At 41.7% G+C, this 19818-nt stretch overlaps 1 protein-coding gene across 4 annotated transcripts in view; it reads right to left on the bottom strand.

The window, feature by feature from the left end:
* Positions 1-310: 310 nt before the first annotated feature.
* The window catches only part of DSE (dermatan sulfate epimerase), a 108254-nt gene continuing 88746 nt past the window's right edge, over positions 311-19818 (bottom strand). For 3 of the 4 annotated variants that reach the window (XM_047733103.1, XM_047733104.1, XM_047733105.1), the window contains 4 exons: positions 14136-14389; positions 9125-9364; positions 5057-5264; positions 311-2982 (listed from right to left, as the gene is read on the bottom strand). In XM_047733103.1, the coding sequence (XP_047589059.1) occupies positions 1209-2982; positions 5057-5264; positions 9125-9364; positions 14136-14389 (2476 nt within the window). In that variant the 3' untranslated portion in view covers positions 311-1208. Of the gene's footprint in view, positions 2983-5056; positions 5265-9124; positions 9365-14135; positions 14390-19818 lie in introns of those variants that run through there. The other variant, XM_047733106.1, reaches the window with a different exon arrangement.

Genomic DNA, 19818 nt, shown 5'->3' with positions numbered 1-19818 from the left:
GAAATCTAACCTGTGGGACATGTTCCCAGCACTCTCTGCTCCTGCTACCACAGGAGAATTTGAATGACCATAACTATGGCAATTTTATATTTTCAATTACTTAAATATCAGAAGTTGGCTTTTGTTTTCAATGCTTAAAATATGTCTAGGCCACAAAAAGGTAAATAAGCAGAGAAATTATTTCTTTCGATTCAAACACTAGTTTATAAATTTAATTAACGCACGTCCAAATAAAGACTTCTCTTCAAAGATTTCAAAGTTGTTGCATACGTGTTTAATGTAATGGAACAAAGAAGGAAGACACCATAGATAAATCATAATTATGATGTTTATTTAGCAAAATAAACTTAAAGTTTTCTATTAAAAAAACGTAAGAATCATATCCAAATTTTAGCTTCCCCATCTTCTTTGGTATTGAAATCAACGTTTGGGATATAAAATATTTTATTTTGAAGTTGAGCCACTGGGTCTTACAACAGTTTTCCCTATAAGGAAAAGAGAAAGTTAAGTTACCTGGAATTGTCTTATTTATTGAACAACCAGCGGATGCATTATGCGTGTGCAGAGACCAACATCACCAAGGAAATATTCATCACTGATAAGCGTTTTTCTACTGAAAACATATTTTAAATTTTTAATGATTGTCACGATTTTATTGTGTTGTCTGAATAGGAATCCGATATGGAGATCCTGCTTTCATTTAACTAATGAGCTACTCTCCAAGGAAGTTCACACCCCCACACCAGGACTTAATATTTATTTTTCAATAAAACTACCCCATTAAAAATCTTTTTTTTCTGAGCTTATCAGAATTGTGTGTTTCAGTCTTTTCCACAAAACAGTATCTGGAAGTTGCTAGTAACATTAAATTAATATTAGTAAAACCCAAATCTATCGAAATCTTTTTCTTAAAACCAGATTTCTTGTTTCTCCTAAGGGTAATATCACAGGGACTGCTGAATTCGCCAAGGCAAATACTTCCAGAAACGCCATGGAACAACCAAGCCGCTCGAGTTTACTCCTCTGATAAACCTTTGCCTTTCCAATTCTGATTTCTCAATATCCCTTCCTTTTTGTGTGAAAATATGTTCCCCCTTAATTTGTAAAAAGGAATCTGAGATAAAAAGTCCAATAACAAACCGGCAAGTTTTGTTTTCTGCATAGATTCTTGGGACCACGAAACGATCAAACAATGGCTGGCTTTAGTGCTAACACTGGGACTGGGAACAAGAAGAGTACAGCCACAATAAAATACAGCTGTCTATTAGGAGGACTGCGTAAAGACATCTTTGGCCATGCAGGCTCTGGGCCCTCTGGAAATAAGTCAGTTGCATTGCCAGCATGACAAAGAAAATAGCAATGTTCAGGATCAGGAAGAGTCTGGTGTAGGACGACGACAGCGACGGGGGCCTGCTGCGCGTCGTCGTCATCATCCGGGCCTGTCCAAAGCGGCCCTTCAGGGAGCCACCGCTTTTGTGTTTCTCATACGTCACATCTGCAAAATCTAAAAGGTCTTTCATCTCTTCATCCTCGTCGATGGGCAGTTCTTTCTGTGCCAAAATCTGAGCTTTCTGGCGGATCTTCTTCTCGTTGACTTCGATCTGTGCAAAAATATCGGGGACGGCGTCCACGAATTTATAGCGTTTGCCTCCCCTCCGGTTCTTCTTGGACTTGCTCTGCTGCTGCTGCTGCTGCTGCTGCTGCTGCTGCGAGATGGCAAAAATCCTGTCGATGGCCTCCTCCGTCTGCCTCTTGTCGGAGAACCTCAGCAGGCGCTCGGCGGTCTTCCGAAAGCTGGCGGTGTTGCGGACGCGGGACAGGATCTGCTTCTCCAGCAGCTGGAACACCGGCTTGAAGCGCTGCAGGTTCTGCTCCACCAGGGCGGCGTGGTCCCGCAGCTCGGGCACCGGCGCGCTCCGGACCGCGCAGCTCCGGTCGAACAGGATCTCGCGCCGGTCGGCAATGACCTGCGCGAAGGCGGACTGGCCCGTGCTCTCCCCGGTCCAGAGGTAGGCGGCGTAGGCGTGCCCGCCGGTGGCGACGAACACGTCCAGCTGCTGCGCGTCCCCGTGGATGCTGAAGCTCTGCACGTCCACCGACGGCCCGATGAACAGGTAAGCCGTCCTGGTGACGGGGCTCCGCAGGCGCACGGTGACGTTCACGTAGTTGGTCCCGTTGTAGGGGTAGCCGCGAGGGTACGTCACCGAAGCGAAGGTCGCCTTCTCGCTGTAGCCGGTGTCGTCCATCCAGTACATTTTGTAGAGCCCGTCCCGCTGCCGGATGAAAGCCCCGTGGACCCCGTCCACCACCGTCTCCTCGAAAGGAACGTCCACGTTGTGGAAGAAGCTCGCTGCGGTCTCCAGCGGGCTCCGCTCTCCCAGGTGGATCTGGTCCACCAGGAGCAGCAGCTGCGGATGCAGGAGGATCAGGTTCCTCTGGACGCTCTTGAGGTCCAGCTGGGGGCTGTAGGCGCCCACTCCCTCCCCTCGGATGAAAACCACCCCGCTTTTCTCCACCGCGGCCACCACCCTCCCCTGACAGCTGGCTGCCGGGTCGTGCTTGTATTTAGACCATTTTGAGGAGCAGTCTTCGGTGACCTGCCCGGCCCAGGGAGAGAAGCAGCTCTTGGCCGTGGCGGGCGAAAACATCAACACGTTGTTGAAGAAGGTGTACTTTGGCCCATAGAGAGCCTCCGTAATAAAAGGCACGCCATTGGGGGCAAAAGTAAATGAGTTTTGATCGGGATGCTCGTGCCCTGCGTTAAAGTTTCGCCATCCTTTGATCCAGTCTTTGTACTTGTTTCTGTGGACGATGTCATATATTGCACGGCCCCCGAGTTTTCCCGACTTGAAGGAAAGAAAAGACCTATTGATTTCCGCAGGCAGTGCACTCCCGTAGGTCACAACACCCCAGTCTTCAAAATAATGCAACGTGGGGGTGCCAGAATCCGGGGGAGGCACAGATTTCAAGCTGGCGTCATACCTGAAGGGATGAATTGTTCAAAATTAGATGGTTTTTCCGGTGGAAGTTAAAATAATCCATCAGAACTGGGGTGCCACTTTGTAGTGTGCCTGGAGGACACAGCACAGATGCTACCCAGAGTGTTGGCAGTGTCCTCTGGAGGAGGGACATTTCTGGAAACACCCATGGATGAGCTTGCCTAGGGGAATACCCTTAGTGTGAGTGAAGGGAGACGGGTCTATCTTCATAGCTGTGAACCTTGGGTCCGAGCCGACTCGTGGCTACCGGGACCTTCTTCACTGAATGATTTCAGAGCCGCCCTCCAAATGGCGGGGGCTCACAGAATCACACTTCCAAATTGCTAGCCCAGGGACTCCTAGCGTGGAGAACCCAGTGTTAGGATCAAGACTCTAACAAGCCACAGTTGTAAGGAAGTACGGTTCTGTGACAACCGGTATTACTGAAAGTTTGTTAGAGTAATTTTCACCCTCTAAAAAAATAAATGTTAACAGAGTTGAACTTTACGTATTAGATAAAAGTTACTGCCTATACCGCATCTAAGAAGGTAAGTGGATGAAATTCAAGAAACTATTCATACTGGGAGATTTATAATTGTGGCTACCCCTGCTTACCAAAAGCCATGGGTTCTGTTTGAATCTGTAGATGAGATCATGGATTTTGGACCCAAAAAATGGCCTCTCATTTTTATTTATGACAAATATTTATTATCATATTAATATAAGAATTAACATTAAACTTTCACAGTGATTAAGAACACAGGATTGTGAGTCAGAGAGGGCCCCTGAAGGAATCATAAACATGATGATTGAGATTAACATTTCTGATGGGTTTAGATGATTTCCTGCTCAAGGGAAGAAAGGCAAGCCTATACTATTAGCTCTTTGATACTTTTCTCTAAAATGAACTGATCACCTATGTTTAACCTTACTGGTGGTTGATTTTGGCTGTCTTGTCTGCTGTTCTAGAGTCTCAGGCCATCAGAGATCGTATCTTTACTTAGGTCTAGTTAATAATGTTGGTTTAATTATTGTGATTTAACAATTCCAGACACAAGATGAATTAATTGGCCATACCTCTCTGTTTTGGTCAGTCTGCATATTCCTATAAATGGCAGATTTTGAACCAAATTAGACTTAGCATTAATCTGACTCCTACAGTCAGCTTTATAGAACTCTCATGGTTGTTTATTTAGGGTAAGTGAAATTACTACTAAATAATTACTTCATACCCCTAAAGGGAGTCAGAAATGGTTGCATATTAATATATTTACTTCATCTGTGACAATAGTTTTTAAAAATGTTGGTTAAATTGTAACCGCTTATAACTCAATTAATATTTTTTTTCTTCTTAATTGTTTAAACTAAAAAAGAATAATGAAGAGAAGCAAATCAAAATACAGAAGCATATTTTGGAATTGAATACACATTTCAATAGCTTGAAAAGACATCAAGGATTAATGATTAACCAGTTCCCTGTAATTTTTATTTTAATTTATTGGATGCCAACAATATACTTGGCAGTACTTTAAAAAGGAGATCCTGGCTTCTCTTTCTGGGCTTAAAAGATTAAGGCAGGAAAAATTACATGGTTCTTTTATTATCAAAGTGAAACTGTCAAATACTGTCAAACACTTTTAAACGGTTTTGGAAATTTAGTAACAACTTTGCTATTAGAAGATTATAATGCTCCATTTACTAAAAGCAAACATTTTCCTACCTTTATTTATCTCTTTGCTGTGATTGCCAGGGTAACCCAGTCTACATTTTGTGCTTTTTCGCTTTATAGGATTTCAAAAATGACGTAAATCAAAACATGACCATCTATGAAACAATGGGAGCCCAGGACATCTCTAACACAAGAAAACCAAAAACTGCCAATAGTAATGAGATCCTACACGTAAGGATATGTTTCTAGCAGAGCCTCCAAAGCTGCAACAGGAACCGAAGCTGAGCTGGTGGCATATGGAGAAGGGGTTACAAAGTGCTTTATGTAGTTTTTCTTTTTAAATGCAGAAATCTAGCACACGTTTGCCCTGGGTATAACTTATTTTTAAAGGAAGCCCAACATGTCCTACCAGAGAAATTCCGTGTGAAGAGTACACCAGCGCTGCCCTTTGGATGGTGTCCCTGGACCTTCCGTCACACGGTTCCTCCTGATCTGGTCAGCAAGCCAGTTGCCACTGCCGTTACGCATGACAAATTTATCCAGGAACACTAATTGGCTTTCTGGACCATAAAACCAGTTGTAATTGGAGTCTGCAATAGCCACAGTTCTTTGAAACCCTGGGGAGAGAAGTTTGACAGAATGAAGATATATTTAAAACTGCATGCTCCACTCAAGACCTAAACAATGATTTCCAATCCTGGTTGCAAATTAGAATCGATTGTGTACCTTGAATTAAAAAAACCCAAAAGCGGTGGTGTTATGGACATTGGGGAGGGTATGTGCTATGGTGAGTGCTGTGAAGTGTGTAAACCTGGCGATTCACAGACCTGTACCCCTGGGGATAAAAATATATGTTTATAAAAAATAAAATTTAAATTAAAAAAAAAAACAAACCAAAAGCATGACATCCACGTTAAGGAGACCCAGTTAATGAGACCCAAACCAGTTAATGAAACCTCTGACCTGACCTCTTTCACAAATCTTGTGTGCAACTTTGTATTTGCTATGTGGCAACTTATCACTGGAAATGGAAGTGTCACAGTTCTTAGTGCTTCTGTATGCTGCCCACCTTCCTCATTTTTCCAGTGTCCATGCTATATGACATCATATCTGCAGAGACACAGAGGTTCTCCACTGGAGCACGGTGAGTTCCTGAACCTGGACTGAGCTCTAGCTGTCTTACCAACTCTCCCATATTCTACACCAAGATGATGACATAAGGTGCTTCGATGTGGCATCCAATAAAGTGGAAGTTATAAGGCTTAAGGGAGACACTGCCTTTCTACAGGAAGAAACTTTTTCTTAAATATGTTATTTATTTGACGGAGAGAGCAAGAGACAGAGCAGAAGCAGGGGGCGAACAGGGGAGGGAGAAGCAGGCTCCATGCTGGGCAGGGAACTCCATGTGGGGCTCAATCCCAGGACCCTGGGATCATGACTAGAGCCAAAGGCAGACGCTTAACTGACTGAGCCACCCAGGTGCCCCCATATAGGAAGAAAACTTAATTCCCACAGAAGATCCCGCTAATATATACACTGCTGCGAGTTAAAGAAAGAAAATGCAAAGATCATACGGGAATGGGTCAGCAAAACAAAAGCAGGTAAGACTGGACATCAGTTTTTCGTGAAAAAGAATAGGAGACAGCTCTCAGCTAGACAGGAATAATCATTACTAGAATAGCCATTGAGGGGAAAAAAAAGGGGGGGGGGAGAGAGAGAGAGAGAGAGAAAGGTTGTTAAGAATAGACTGACTTTTAACACACAGTCCCTTCTAAAATGATACCATGACCATATTTACATAATTTACAGCTAATGTTTTTCCTCTGCCAGTTTAGTAAATGCTATTCCAAGTAAATCTTATGATAAAATGCAATTTCCTGAATCTTCTAGTAATCTGTGAATTCCCTGAAAGCAGATATATTTTATTTCTCTTTGAATCCCCTATCTGGAACAGTGCCTGGCACACAGATGTTCAGTAATGTTTTGTTGGATTAATTGACAGAAATACATGAATCCTCCTCGTGGAGGTGTACCTCCTGTCCTTTCCAGTTCTGAATGCAGTCACAGACACAGCTCACAGCCCGATATGGCCGGCCGTTCCATCTCAGATCCAATGACAAAGCACTGAGACCTCTTTAAGGTCCCTGGCCTTCAATGGCCTTTATCAAGATAAGCTACAAAACAGGCCTCTCCTGCATATCTACGAATAAGCAATAAAACAATGGGGTTCTGAAAGTTAATTCTCAACTAAACTTTAAGAAGCTTATCATTCTTTTGCTCTGCAGTATTTTTTGAATACCTAATCAAATAATGGAGATTCTATTCAGCCATGTGTACACAACCAGAGCAAAAAGATTTAAAGACTGGATTCTTTAGTGTAGGGCTAGAATCACCATCTAATAATTACCTTTCACTGGCGGGGGTGGGGGTGGGTAGGGGTGGGGGTGGGGAAGGTTCCCCATCCTTTTTTCTTTTTCCTTTTCAAATTTTTATTTAAATTCTAGTTAGTTTACCTACAGTGCAATACCGATTTCAGGAACAGAATTCAGTGGTGCATCACTTACATACAACACCCAGTGGTCATCACAGCAAGTGCCTCCTTCATACTCATCCCCTATCCAGCCCAGCAGCCCCCACCTACTTCCCTCCACCAACCCTCAGTTTGTTCTCTGTCTTTGAGTCCTTTATGGCTTGTTTCCCTCTTTTTTCTCCCTTCCTCACTACCCATAAGTTCACCTGTTTTGTTTCTTAAATTCCACATATGAATGAAATATCTTTGTCTTTCTCCGACTGACTCATTTCACTCAGCATAATATGCTCTAGCTCCATCCATGTCATTGCAAATGGCAAGATTTCATTCTATTTTTTTCTTTTTAATATTTTAAGTTCAATTAACATATAATGTATTATTGGTTTCAGAGTTCTATAGAAGTCAGTGATTCATAAATCTTATATAATACCCAGTGCTCATTACATCACATGCACTCCTTAATGCTCATCACCCAATCACCCCATCTCCCTACTCTTCTACCCTCCAGCAACCCTCAGCTCGTTTCCCAGCTTTAGTCTCTTGTAGTTTTCCCCCCTCTATGATTTCATCTTGTTTAATGTTTTCCTCTCTTCTTTTTTTTTTTTCATTCTTTTTGATATACACCACGTGTTCTTTATTCATTCATCAGTCAATGGCCATCTGGCCTCCCTCCATAGTTTGGCTACTGTTGATAGTGCTGCTATAAACGTCGGGATGCACACACCCCTTAGAATCATCATTTTTGTGTCCTTTGGGTAAATACCTAGCAGTGCAGTTGCTGGGTGGTAGGGTAGCTCTATTTTTAACTTTTTGAGGAACTTTCATACTGGCTTCTGGAGTGGCTGTACCAGTTTGCATTCCCACCAACAGTGTGAGAAGGTTCTCTTTTCTCCATATTCTTGCCAACACCTATTGTTTCTTGTGTTGTTAATCTTAGCCATTCTGACAGGTATGAGGTGATATCTCAGACTTTTGTTTTTCCCCGATGACAACTGATGTTTTCATGTGTCCGTTAGCCATCTGGATGTCTCCTTTGGAAAAATGCCTATTTACTTCTTCTCCCCCATTTCTCAACTGGATTATTTGTTTTTTGGGTGTTAAAAAAAATTCCCATCTGATGAAAATCTACCTCCTAAACTTTTTCTAACATCTTAGTCCTGTTTAGAAACAAGGAGAGTTTTAAGGCTGTCCTAGAAATCAAAGTGTTCTTAAATCATATACATCTTTTTTTAGAGCTAGTTCTCTTAGAAGACTGAGCTACATGGCAACAAGGAATTCGAAGTTTTGTAGCAACTCATTTTTTTATTTTTTATATTTTATATTATGCATTTCACTAAACTATTTAAAGAAAATATTGAAGCTCCAACAAATATGTAGGCATAGTCTTTCATTTTGAATATCTATGTAGCTTGGAAATAAAAACTAAAACCTAAAAAACAAGAGGATCAATTTGGGATTGCATGTAAAGGAAAATGAACATGTAACCATAAATGTTTACATCTTGTTAAGATTCAAGAAAAGGAAATGTTATTTTTGCAGATGAATCAGAAAAATACAAAGTTATTTGTTTTGTGAGCTATTTCAAATATGCAAAAAATAAACACAATAATATTTTGAAAATTTTTTTTAAAAGATTCATGAAAAGGAATTAGTATATGTACCCAAGTTTTACATCTACAAAAATAAAAGTATTGTGGGGGCTACGAATTATATTTGATCCATTACGCTCTGAGTTTTACAGTACATAAATCACAAATCCTCACAGTAACTTCCCAAATGTTCTGGTTAGATACAACTCTTGCATTCTTCTTTGATTTTTTATAAAAAAATCCCTTTCATCTCGACATGACTTGAACCCCACATTTCTTTTCCTGGTCTGACCCATTTTCATAATCGGAAAAAACTATCATAGTTAATTGCTTTCCCAATTCTGATTCCTCACTATACCTGGAAGGATGGTTCTGTACATAAATGCAAAGTGTTGTTTAAGCCACGGGTGGCCAAAGTGGTTGATGTCAAAGTGCCTCTGAACAAGAAACATATACTGGAAGAGTGATCTAGTGGTGTAGCTGCCGTAGGCAACGCCTTCGTAGAGGGAACCATCTGTCACCTCTCGGAGCAAGACCAGAGACTTCTCCATGATGGTCAGAACTTGTTTGGTCCATAAGTAGGCTTCTTGAAGATACCCTGCAGAATGAAAACACATGGAAACACTGACTCTGGCTATAAGGAAGCATAAACAAAATTATGAGCAAAAAAATCCTCTGAGTTATCTGACTTCAGTACAAAGAGCATTTTGTAAAACTCTCACTTATCAACATTATAAATAACATTCTGCTAATTCAGGGTTGTGTCGGGTCCATGATGTAAGTTAAAAAGTTCTTGAATACAAGTCATTTATTAAATGAAGATAAACCCTGAAATGAGCTTCAGTTTCCAATCTTTAATAAATTTGAAACCCCATCACATCTAAGATTACAAACTGCATATAACTTTGTGTCTACAAGAAAAGATCTGTGTATTAAGACTTTTATTCAATTTTTCTAAAAACTACTACTTGAAAATATTTTGGAAGCTTATCACTTCATAAAACTTGCACCATTAGTTCAGAGGATTTTTAATAAGCTGCAAGTACTATAAAGGCTAAGCAGATAGTCTTTGATCTGTTCTGTCATTAGAGGAAGATCTCTCATCCTTTATGTGCCACAGGATTTCACAAGGCAGCACAGTGGGTCAGAGACACCACTGGAGTGACACTCTGATGGTAAAAAATATCAACTGGGAGTCCTGAGTCTACCAAAAAGGAGCTAAAATTTTGTTCAAGAGCTTTAACCCATCACATTTTTCTACTTCTGCAACTGAAAATTAAAGGCCTTAAAATTTTAATGAAATACTTTTGACTCAAAAATGCTAGCTTCCTATAAATTCTTGCGACTAGCATTAGGTAACAATCGCCAACTCGCATTTCTAAAACATTTGCAATTTACACAGCACTGAACACAATCTTACTTAATCCTTTTACCAATTCATTTAGGCATTATTGCTCCAAAATTACCGAAAGCTTGACTTGTTCAAGATCTCTGACACATGACTAAAAATGAACAGAACTTTGATCTGAACCTAGGTCTTTAGATTTCAGCTTTGTTTTGTTCGGTTTTTTGTTTAAAAACATACAACCAGTGAGGGTAAAAGTAAGCTCATCGTCTCCCGGTGTGCATAGAATCTCATTGCTTTGCTCGCACAGACGTGTGTGATCACCAGTGCTGAACACTACCACGGCCTACCACGTGTGTGCTGGGTGTGAGGGCTTCCAGGGCCCCTGGGACCACCAGATCCCCTGGGACCACCAGATCCCAGCCTAAATCCCAGGTGCCAGCCTCTAGACCTGGCTCCCACCTCCTGAGGGAAGCACTGTTTGGGCTCCACCTGGAGAGGTGACTGTGAGTCATACCCCGACTCCTCCTGTCCAGCTGTACACCTGCCAGGCCAGTCTTCTGGAGAGTTTTTAGTTTCCATTCTGTAATCATTAGGGTTTAGAGTTCTAATCATGTTCCTCTTTTTCTTCTCTGTATCCTCCATCTCTAACCAGACTCCACAATGTGATACCTAAAATCAAGCCTGCTGGGGCGCCTGGGTGGCTCAGTGGGTTAAGCCTCTGCCTTTAGCTCAGATCATGATCTCAGGGTCCTGGGATCGAGCTCCTCGTCAGGCTCTCCGCTCAGCGGGGAGCCTGCTCCCCCCTTTCTCTGCCTGCCTCTCTGCCTACTTGTGATCTCTGTCAAATAAATAAATAAAACTTTAAAAAAAAAAAAAATCAGGCCTGCTACTTACTGCTCCCTGATATCACATGACCTGGTTTTTCCTTCTTTCCCCCCTTCCCCACAAAGACAATCCTGTTTAGGAGAGATGAGGCAACGTCTACCTTTGTAAACTTTGAATCTGTCAGTATGAGGCACTGATATTCTTATTGCATTTCAGTTTTAGTTAACATACAGTGCAACCTTGGTTTCAGGAGTTGATGTTGTTACTGATGTTTTGCCCTGGGCTCACCCACCATCCATACCCCTTGCTGGAATGTTCTTCATTTCTTCACTTATCCAGACTTACCTATATTTCAAAGTTCTGTGAACCTTCTCAAACTCACATAAAAAACACGGCTCTCCTGAATTCAAACTTAACACCCTCTATCAGGATTTAACCAGAGTTTCATGAAAGCTTTTCTTTCATTCTCTGGTGCTGCTGTAACTACTGCGTGTTCATGTAAACATTTTACAACTGGCTTCCTTCCCACTGATTTGCAAACGGCTCATGTGTGATCCTGTGGTCCCTGATCCTTGAGCCTGAGAGAGAGTTAGCAGAGCAGAGAGAACATTCTAATTCTCCCCCTTTTGAGATTTTGTGGGAGTCCCGTGGGAACTACTGGTACACTAAGCTATGCCAGCATCTGTGAGGCCAGTCTGGAGAAGGTGGGATTGTCGAAACAGCCTGTGAGGAAACTCCTAATGGTGGTGTGTTTGCCAACAGAGCCAGGACGGCGAGCCTGGTTACTAACTGAGATGGGCCCGGCTGGGGATTTCACCTCTTCTGTCCAGTCGTCTTATGAATGTGTCCACTGCCTGCGTGAGAGTTCTAGAAACCCTATCTCGCTGAGCAACCCGTAACCTTCGTCAGGAAATAAAAAGTACAGTACTTGCAAACTCCTGTGAGAGGAGCACTACACCTTTTGACCCAACCTGAACTGGTATTTTTTTTTTTTTAAAGATTGTATTTATTTATTTGACAGAGAGAGAGATCACAAGCAGGCAGAGAGGCAGGCAGAGAGAGGGGGAAGCAGGCTCTCTGCTTAGTAGAGAGCCTGATGTGGAGCTCAATCCCAGGACCCTGGGATCATGACCTGAGCCGAAGGCAGAGGCTTAACCCACTGAGCCACCCAGGCGCCCCCTGAACTGATATTTTTGATGCCTGCAGAGTATCTGGAGCAATCTTATCTACCACAAAGAATGAAGAAATAAGCTCTTTTCCTGCTACTAAAGAACTCAACATTTATATAAAGAAACAAGACTACGAGGCTGACACCCAACGCCCTGGCTGAGAGCCAGCTTGTCCTGTTCTTTCCACCATTTCATGAGGGTGTCTTTTCATAGGCCTTGGGATTTACTTATCAATAAATAAATACTTTGATATTTGTTTACTGATTTGATATTTTGTGTTTTGATCTTTTATTTTTTATTTTGCATTTTGATCTTTTAAATCCTGTTTATTCTTGTGAGAATAGGGGGCAAAGGGAGCCAAGATGAAACTTGGCTCTCTTAAAATTTGCCTTAAATCACTATAAATTGAATCTCTATTCTAAGAGAGGCAACAAAATATAGTGGAAGGGGAGGGCACTCTGAGTTCGGACAAAACTGGGTCCAAATCTGACACCTTATATGGCTGATGGGACAAATAAAATAGGGACAAGGAATAACACATGCCACATGCTCAGTTAATATTAGTTTCTTTTCCTCTAAGACTAATTAAAAGTGATGGCTGGCTGATGATTTACAGGCCTGTACCCCTGGGATAAATAATACATTATATGTTAATAAAAATAGTTTTTTAGGGACGCCTGGGTGGCTCAGTTGGTTGAGATGTTACCTTTGGCTCAGGTCATGATCCCAGCGTCCTGGAATGGAGTCCCACATTGGGCTCTTTGCTCAGTGGGGTGCCTGCTTCTCCCTCTGCCTGCTACTCTTTACTCTGTCTGCCTGTGCTTGCTCTCTCTCTGTCTCTCTGACAAATAAATAAATAAAATCTTTAAAAAAAAATAAAAATAAAAATAATTTTTTTTTTTTTTAAAGATCTTATTTATTTATTTATTTGACAGAGAGAAATCACAAGTAGGCAGAGAGGCAAGCAGAGAGAGAGGAGGAAGCAGGCTCCCCGCCGAGCGGAAAGCCCGATGTGGGGCTTGAACCCAGGACCTGGGATCATGACCTGAGCCGAAGGCAGCGGCCTAACCCACTGAGCCACCCAGGCGCCCCAAAATAAAAATAATTTTTAAAAAAGTGATGGCTGGTTGATAAGACAAGAGAGAATGCTAGACTTGAGGAAATCTGATGCTAGATAATCCACAAAATGCATACTAATTCTTATGGGGAAGTAGAGTTCTGTCAGATTTTCCAGCCCCAAGTATAGGTTTAATATCCTAATAATTCACTGTGATCTTAGGGCTGCTTTTCTTAAATACAGTCTAATTTAATCATGGGCAGACTTTTAAAGGTGTTGTAGTTAAGTCAGAATTACAGGAACAGAGACAATGTAGTATCAGCAATTATGTAATACATTAAAGCAAAATAGTTACGTGATCCACAAAAGTCACTTCCAGGGGCTGCCTGGGTGGCTCAGTGGGTTAAGCCTCTGCCTTCAGCTCAGGTCATGATCTCAGGGTCCTGGGATCGAGTCCCACATCGGGCTCTCTGCTAGGCAGGGAGCCTGCTTCCTCCTCCTCTCTCTCTCTCTCTCTCTACTTGTGATCTCTGTCAAATAAATAAAATATTAAAAAAAGTCACTTCCAAATTTGACCTAAATGATCCAGATTGGTTGTTTTAGGTCCTTAGAGAAAAAAAAATAGTGTTGTAATGACAGACATCTGTGTGCAAAGAAGATTCATTTCAAATAATAAACTACTCATTAAGCTTTTAAAAACTCCATTTACCCAGGATGGCTATGTTCACTGTCACATTGATTGGGGCAATCAAAAGCCTGACTTAAAAAACCTGCAGGCTAATGTAAGTAGCAGAAATGAGGAAGAGATGTCTCTCAATTGTCTAAGAGATGCCCTGGTATTACTTCAACTCATGAGCTCAGTTAGGATCCAAGTATGAACGCGTACTAAGGCTGGTATAAAAATGCTCTGTGCACAGGCAACTAGGACCAGCGCTGGCTTGGGCATTCCCTCGGCTGGGTCCACACGCACCTTGATTCATCAGGACCAGGCTTCCCGTGAGCAAGGCCATGCAGTTGGTGGGCTGATGATTGTGCAGGTACTGAAACCCCCATCCTCTCCTGTAGGACGTTTCATACATATATCCCGAGACGTTGGCAATCACTTCAAGAAACTTCTCCTGTTGTGTCTTGCTCAAGTAGTTGTACAAGAAGTCGTAGGCAGTGGCGAAACCAACCAGGGAGTGAGCAAGTGGGACTTCATCCCAAGGAGCATCTTTGACCAGCCTGCAGAGGGAAATCAACCACGTGAATGATTGCAACACTTTTAGAGCTTACGTCGCACTTTTCGAGTGTCCGTTTCTCAGAAGGAAAGGGCACAATCGAAGATACAATCCAAAGGGTTGAGTGCCTCAGAATGAGCTGCCTTCCACATTAGACACAAGCATAAAGCTTGTCCCATGGGAAAATTACATAGCGAATGCTTTTTTTTGGGTTTCTGGCAACATCAAGAGATGCTGAGAATTTTTCCTTTTGATTTTTTACTCTTGATGGGAGGTAGACGACTATGTTCAAATAGATCTAAAGCACAAAACTTGTGCTTAAGTGGCAGGGCAAAATTCTCGGGAATATCCACCCAACTAGTACTCACCCTCCTCTTTTTACACATAGTAACAGGGTCTCGGTTCTGGTCTTACGGCTACTTTGGCAAACCAGTGGAACACATATATCCCATCTTATTTCCCACAGGCTGGTCAAGGTGCAGGTATCCTGGCCTCGAGTTTATGACCTCTCAATCTGGACAGACCCACTTGGTCAAGGCCATGATGAGGAGGGGGGCTAAAAATCTGGTGTGAGTGAAATGAGCTGATTCTAACTCTGATTTCTACATCTTGTTCTTTCTCATAAGATGAACTACACTGCCTTTAAGGTTCTTTGAGTATCTTTCAGAGAAGTGTAAAAGCTGACCTGTGAAGTAGACACCATTTTTCTAGGAAGCCAAGTTTCTGCTTGGCTGGCAACATTATTCTGTAAGTGGTTTTACAGTGTGTGGCCTGCATTATATAGGAAGCTTAGATGGGATTTTTCACAACCACAATTCTATGGAACTATCTAGAAAGCCCTCGCCATGTGCTCAAGATGTATTTGAGTAATCTCGAGGACAGGAACACCCATGAAGAGTGTGCTGTACAGATGGGAGGTATAAGAAAACTCAACTAGGGATTAACTGAAAGCTTGCCTCTTGACCTCTGGGCAATCTCATGAAGCCTCAGCCTCTTTCTCAATGCTTTAAAATGCCTAAGCTAGAATATGAAGTGATACAGGAAATCGGTTACTTTGACAAGTAGCTATCTTTACAGATTTTTTAAAAAGATTTTTATTTATTTATTTAAAGATTTTTTAAAATTTATTTGACAGAGATCTCAAGTAGGTGGAGAGGCAGACAGAGAGAGAGAGGAGGAAGCAGGCTTCCCACTGAGCAGAGAGCCTGACACAGGGCTCGATCCCAGGACCCCGGGACCATGACCAACTGAAGGCAGAGGACTTAACCCACTGAGCCACCCAGGTGCCCCAAAAAGATTTTTTAAATTTTTATTTATTTGACAGACAAAGATCACAAGTAGGCAGAGAGACAGGCAGAGAGAGAGATTGGGAGAAGCAGGCTCCCCGCCAAACAGACAGCCTGATGCGGGGCTCAATCCCAGGATCCCAAGATCATGACCTGAGCCAAAGGCAGAGGCTTAACCCACTGAGCCACCCAGGCGCCCCTCAATACAGATTTTTTAAAAAAATTGTTATCTCTGTCCTTTATTACAGCATCAAAAAACAAGATTTAATAGCAGAGCTAGTACAATTATAATTTTTGTTGTGATGAACATAAATAATAGTATCTATGATAAGTATAATACGATATGCAAATATCTGTACCTACCTATGACAAAGTTACACGTTCTCCCAGTACCCCTCTAGGGGTCGCCTAGGTTCATGATTTGGAAGAAATGCTAAATTTCATAAACTTAAATTCCATGAAATAGCATTTCAATAAGAAATGCTAAAATTCATGCCATTTAGGATGCTGTGTTTCTCCCATACAAACCCCATAGATCCCAGGACAAGAATACTTAAAAATGTTCTGAGAGACCACCTCCTCTAGACTATATTCCTCTTTTAGGAGTTTTGTATGGAAAATGTGATTTTAGTGATGCCTTCTGCGGTCACCCTGCAGAATTTCAACATTACTCTCCGACTGACAGCGTCTCATTTCCCTTTCTCACTTTTTTGTCCTGTTAAGTGTTTGTGTGTGTATATGTATATGCAACTTCTACTAGATTTTAAGTTCTACAAGTGCAGGGTCTTATTTTTTCCTCTATTTTATTCACTATTGGATCCCTAAATCCTACAACAGTGTCTGACACATAGCAGATGCTCAGTAAACATTCTTGGAAAGCAAAAAAAAAAAAAAAAAAAAAAAAAAAAAAAAAAAAAAAAAAGAAGGAACAGGCCTATAAAACTAGGCTACACTATTAACAGTGAATATATGATCATCACAGAATCAGGAATTTGGAGGAATCTCTTGATACTTAATAATAATTCCCATGTTTGGTTAGCTGTGGTGATATGGTGATATGGCGATATGGCGTGGTGCTCAAATAACTAAGGTTGATGAGTTTTTTTAACTGTTTGGTCACAGATAAAGCCACCTTGCCAGTTAGCTTGCTAGTGTGGACTGGCTGGAAAGAGACTATGGAGAATGTGAACTCATTCCCCACTTCTAGGGAAAAAAACTTCTTCGGCAAGCTCACTGTCAGGGAGTTAGAACACAGTCTTCAGTGACTCCTGGTGGTTGGCGAGCCAAGAAGAGAATCTGAGTCACTTGCTTCCCAGCCTGTCTTCGGGCCACGTCACGATGCATCTATGAAATGACGGCAAGTCCACCTAACAATGGCAGAGCTGACATCAAGGAACCGCTACCATCTGCCCAACTCTGACCCATCTGATCACCCCATGAACACAATATTGTTTTCTTTTTTAACCAGTGAACTTATTTTTATAGATCAAAGAACATGTATTAGCATTCTCATCTTGCAGGAAGTATTACTATGCAATTTCTGTGAAAATCTCCAAGCTCCCCCATATACTTGTTGATTCCAGGCAGTTTCCAATCCAATAAAATGCTCATATACCAAATTTTAAAAAAACCTTATACCATCAGGCTCATCGCTCTATCATTACAAAACCAGAACTGTAATAGTTACAGTTCTAAAAGGTTATCTAACTCCTTTACCAATACAAGCTGACCTAGCTGTCAGCTTGTGCAGTGATGGGAAAGAGCATATTTTAAGGTCATGGAAACCAAAGGAAATTCGCTTCTAGCTCATAGATGGCAGCAAAGAAACTATCTGATTCAAAGTGATCGTGACTATTGCTTAATAAATCTACTGGGAAAGCTGGCTGAGTGTGCTATTTTTAAAAAGGGGGGGGGAAACAGATATTAGTTTATGAATCTTATTTCAGCTTAAAATACCTATATGTATACACATTCACCAAGCTTTTGAAGGTGAACTACAAGCCTTTCTTTAAAAATAGGTGTACAGGGGCGCCTGGGTGGCTCAGTGGGTTAAAGCCTCTGCCTTCAGCTCGGGTCATGATCTCGGGGTCCTGGGAGCGAGCCCCGCATCGGGCTGTCTGCTCGGCAGAGAGCCTGCTTCCCCTTCTCTCTCTGCCTGCCTCTCTGCCTACTTGTGATCTCTGTCCGTCAAATAAATAAATAAATCTTAAAAAGAAAAAAGAATTAAAGATATTTGTGAATGTAAAATCCCTCCAGACTTTTATGTTTTTCCCTAAACTTTTACAAATGCTACCCACACTAAAATATGATAGCAATCTTTTATAGTAAGTCATTCTAAAGCATTTAAGTTAGTTTTAGAAACATATATTCTTTTTCTTTTTGAACTCACACTCATTCTATTTACATATTATTAAAATTGTATAATTACGAGTATTAATAAACTAGGCATAAACTTGTTTGAGAACAAATACAACTGGTACTTGCAAAGCACATTATCCTACTGGCAGGAACAGAGATGAGTGGACATAGCAGAGGGCAGCCAACCGGCCTCGACATTGAGCATTCTGTGAGGGTTGCTGCTAGATTACACAAGCAAGGGAGGTGAATTTCACCGGCAAGTCAGTTAAGAGGAAGGTTAGGAAAATTTTTACTGTAGTCCTCTTTTTATAACCAATACCTTCTCTTCCTAAGAGCCATTCTTTTTTTTTTTTTTTTTTAAGATTATTTATTTATTTATTTGACAGAGAGAGATCACAAGCAGGCAGAGAGGCAGGCAGAGAGAAAGGAGGAAGCAGGCTCTCCGCTGAGCAGAGAGCCCGATGCGGGGCTCGATCCCAGGACCCTGAGATCATGACCTGAGCCGAAGGCAGCGGCTTAACCCGCTGAGCCACCCAGGCGCCCCCTAAGAGCCATTCTTAAAGAAAGGTCCATGGACCCCCAGCATCTCTGAGACTCTCTGAAGGATCCTCAAATAAAAATTATTTTCCCTATATAAAGATGTTATATGTTGACATTTCCACTGATGATGCCAAAGCACTAATAGGTTAAAAATGCTGGCACCTTGGGGCGCCTGGGTGGCTCAGTGGGTTAAAGCCTCTGCCTTCGGCTCAGATCATGATCCTAGGGTCCTGGGATCGAGCCCCGCATGGCAGGCTCTCTGCTCAGAAGAGAGCCTGCTCCCCCCTCCCTCTGCCTGCCTCTCTGCCTGCTTGTGATCTCGGTCTGTCAAATAAATGAATAAAATGTTTTAAAAAAAAAAAATATGCTGGTACCTTTAGCAAGATTCCAGGCAGGGGCACCAAACTCTAGCCATCCTTGTGTGATTCTACATGCAGTCATGCACTCTAAGTTACAAAAAAAAAAAAAAAAAAAAAGCCAGTTTCACTTAAGGATATCCTTGGAAAAGTGGTAAAATGAGAATTTTACAAAATCTCAACACTTTGAGTAGGTCTGTCTTCCATATTGTGTGTGATGAAATGGGAAGTATTATTTAAAAAGACGCTGTGGATGTCAAAGTACAGGAACTGTCGCGATGAAAAGAAATTGTGCACCGAGAGCTGAGCTAGCTCCTTTTGTTCATGAAACATCATTTTTATGTGTGAGAATGAGGCCCTGACAAATTCTAGTTACTTAGACTTAGGTATTTAAGAGGAAGTTTCCTTGAAAATGTACAAGAAAGCCTGTGAGTTTAAAGAAAACTGAAAGCCTTTGCTGCCTATGACAAAATCTGAGCTTTTTCAAGAGAAAATAAAAATTTTAGAAAACTTGTATCTGCTGCCATTTCTTAAGAGTTTACTAATACAAATTTTTCTGATGAGTTCAGTGATAACAAATGTGATTTATTTTTATATTGTATTACTAAACATGTCAACACTTAGAAGACTGGAATAACTCAGCAAACAAACATTCAAAATAAAAAAGGCATGATATTACCAAACCATACATAAAAAATCCACTGTAGGGGCGCCTGGGTGGCTCAGTGGGTTAAAGCCTCGGCCTTTGGCTCAGGTCATGATCCCAGGGTCCTGAGATTGAGCCCCGCATCGGGTTCTCTGCTCCACAGGGAGCTTGCTTCCTCCTCTCTCTGCCTGCCTCCCCTGCCTACTTGTGATCTCTGTCTGTCAAATAAATAAATAAAATCTTGAAA

The sequence above is a fragment of the Lutra lutra genome, chromosome 6 (genome assembly GCF_902655055.1).
Source record: "Lutra lutra chromosome 6, mLutLut1.2, whole genome shotgun sequence".
Lineage (NCBI taxonomy): Eukaryota > Metazoa > Chordata > Mammalia > Carnivora > Mustelidae > Lutra > Lutra lutra.
Note: the sequence above shows the minus strand (reverse complement) of the source record. Positions and strands in the feature narration are given on the sequence as shown.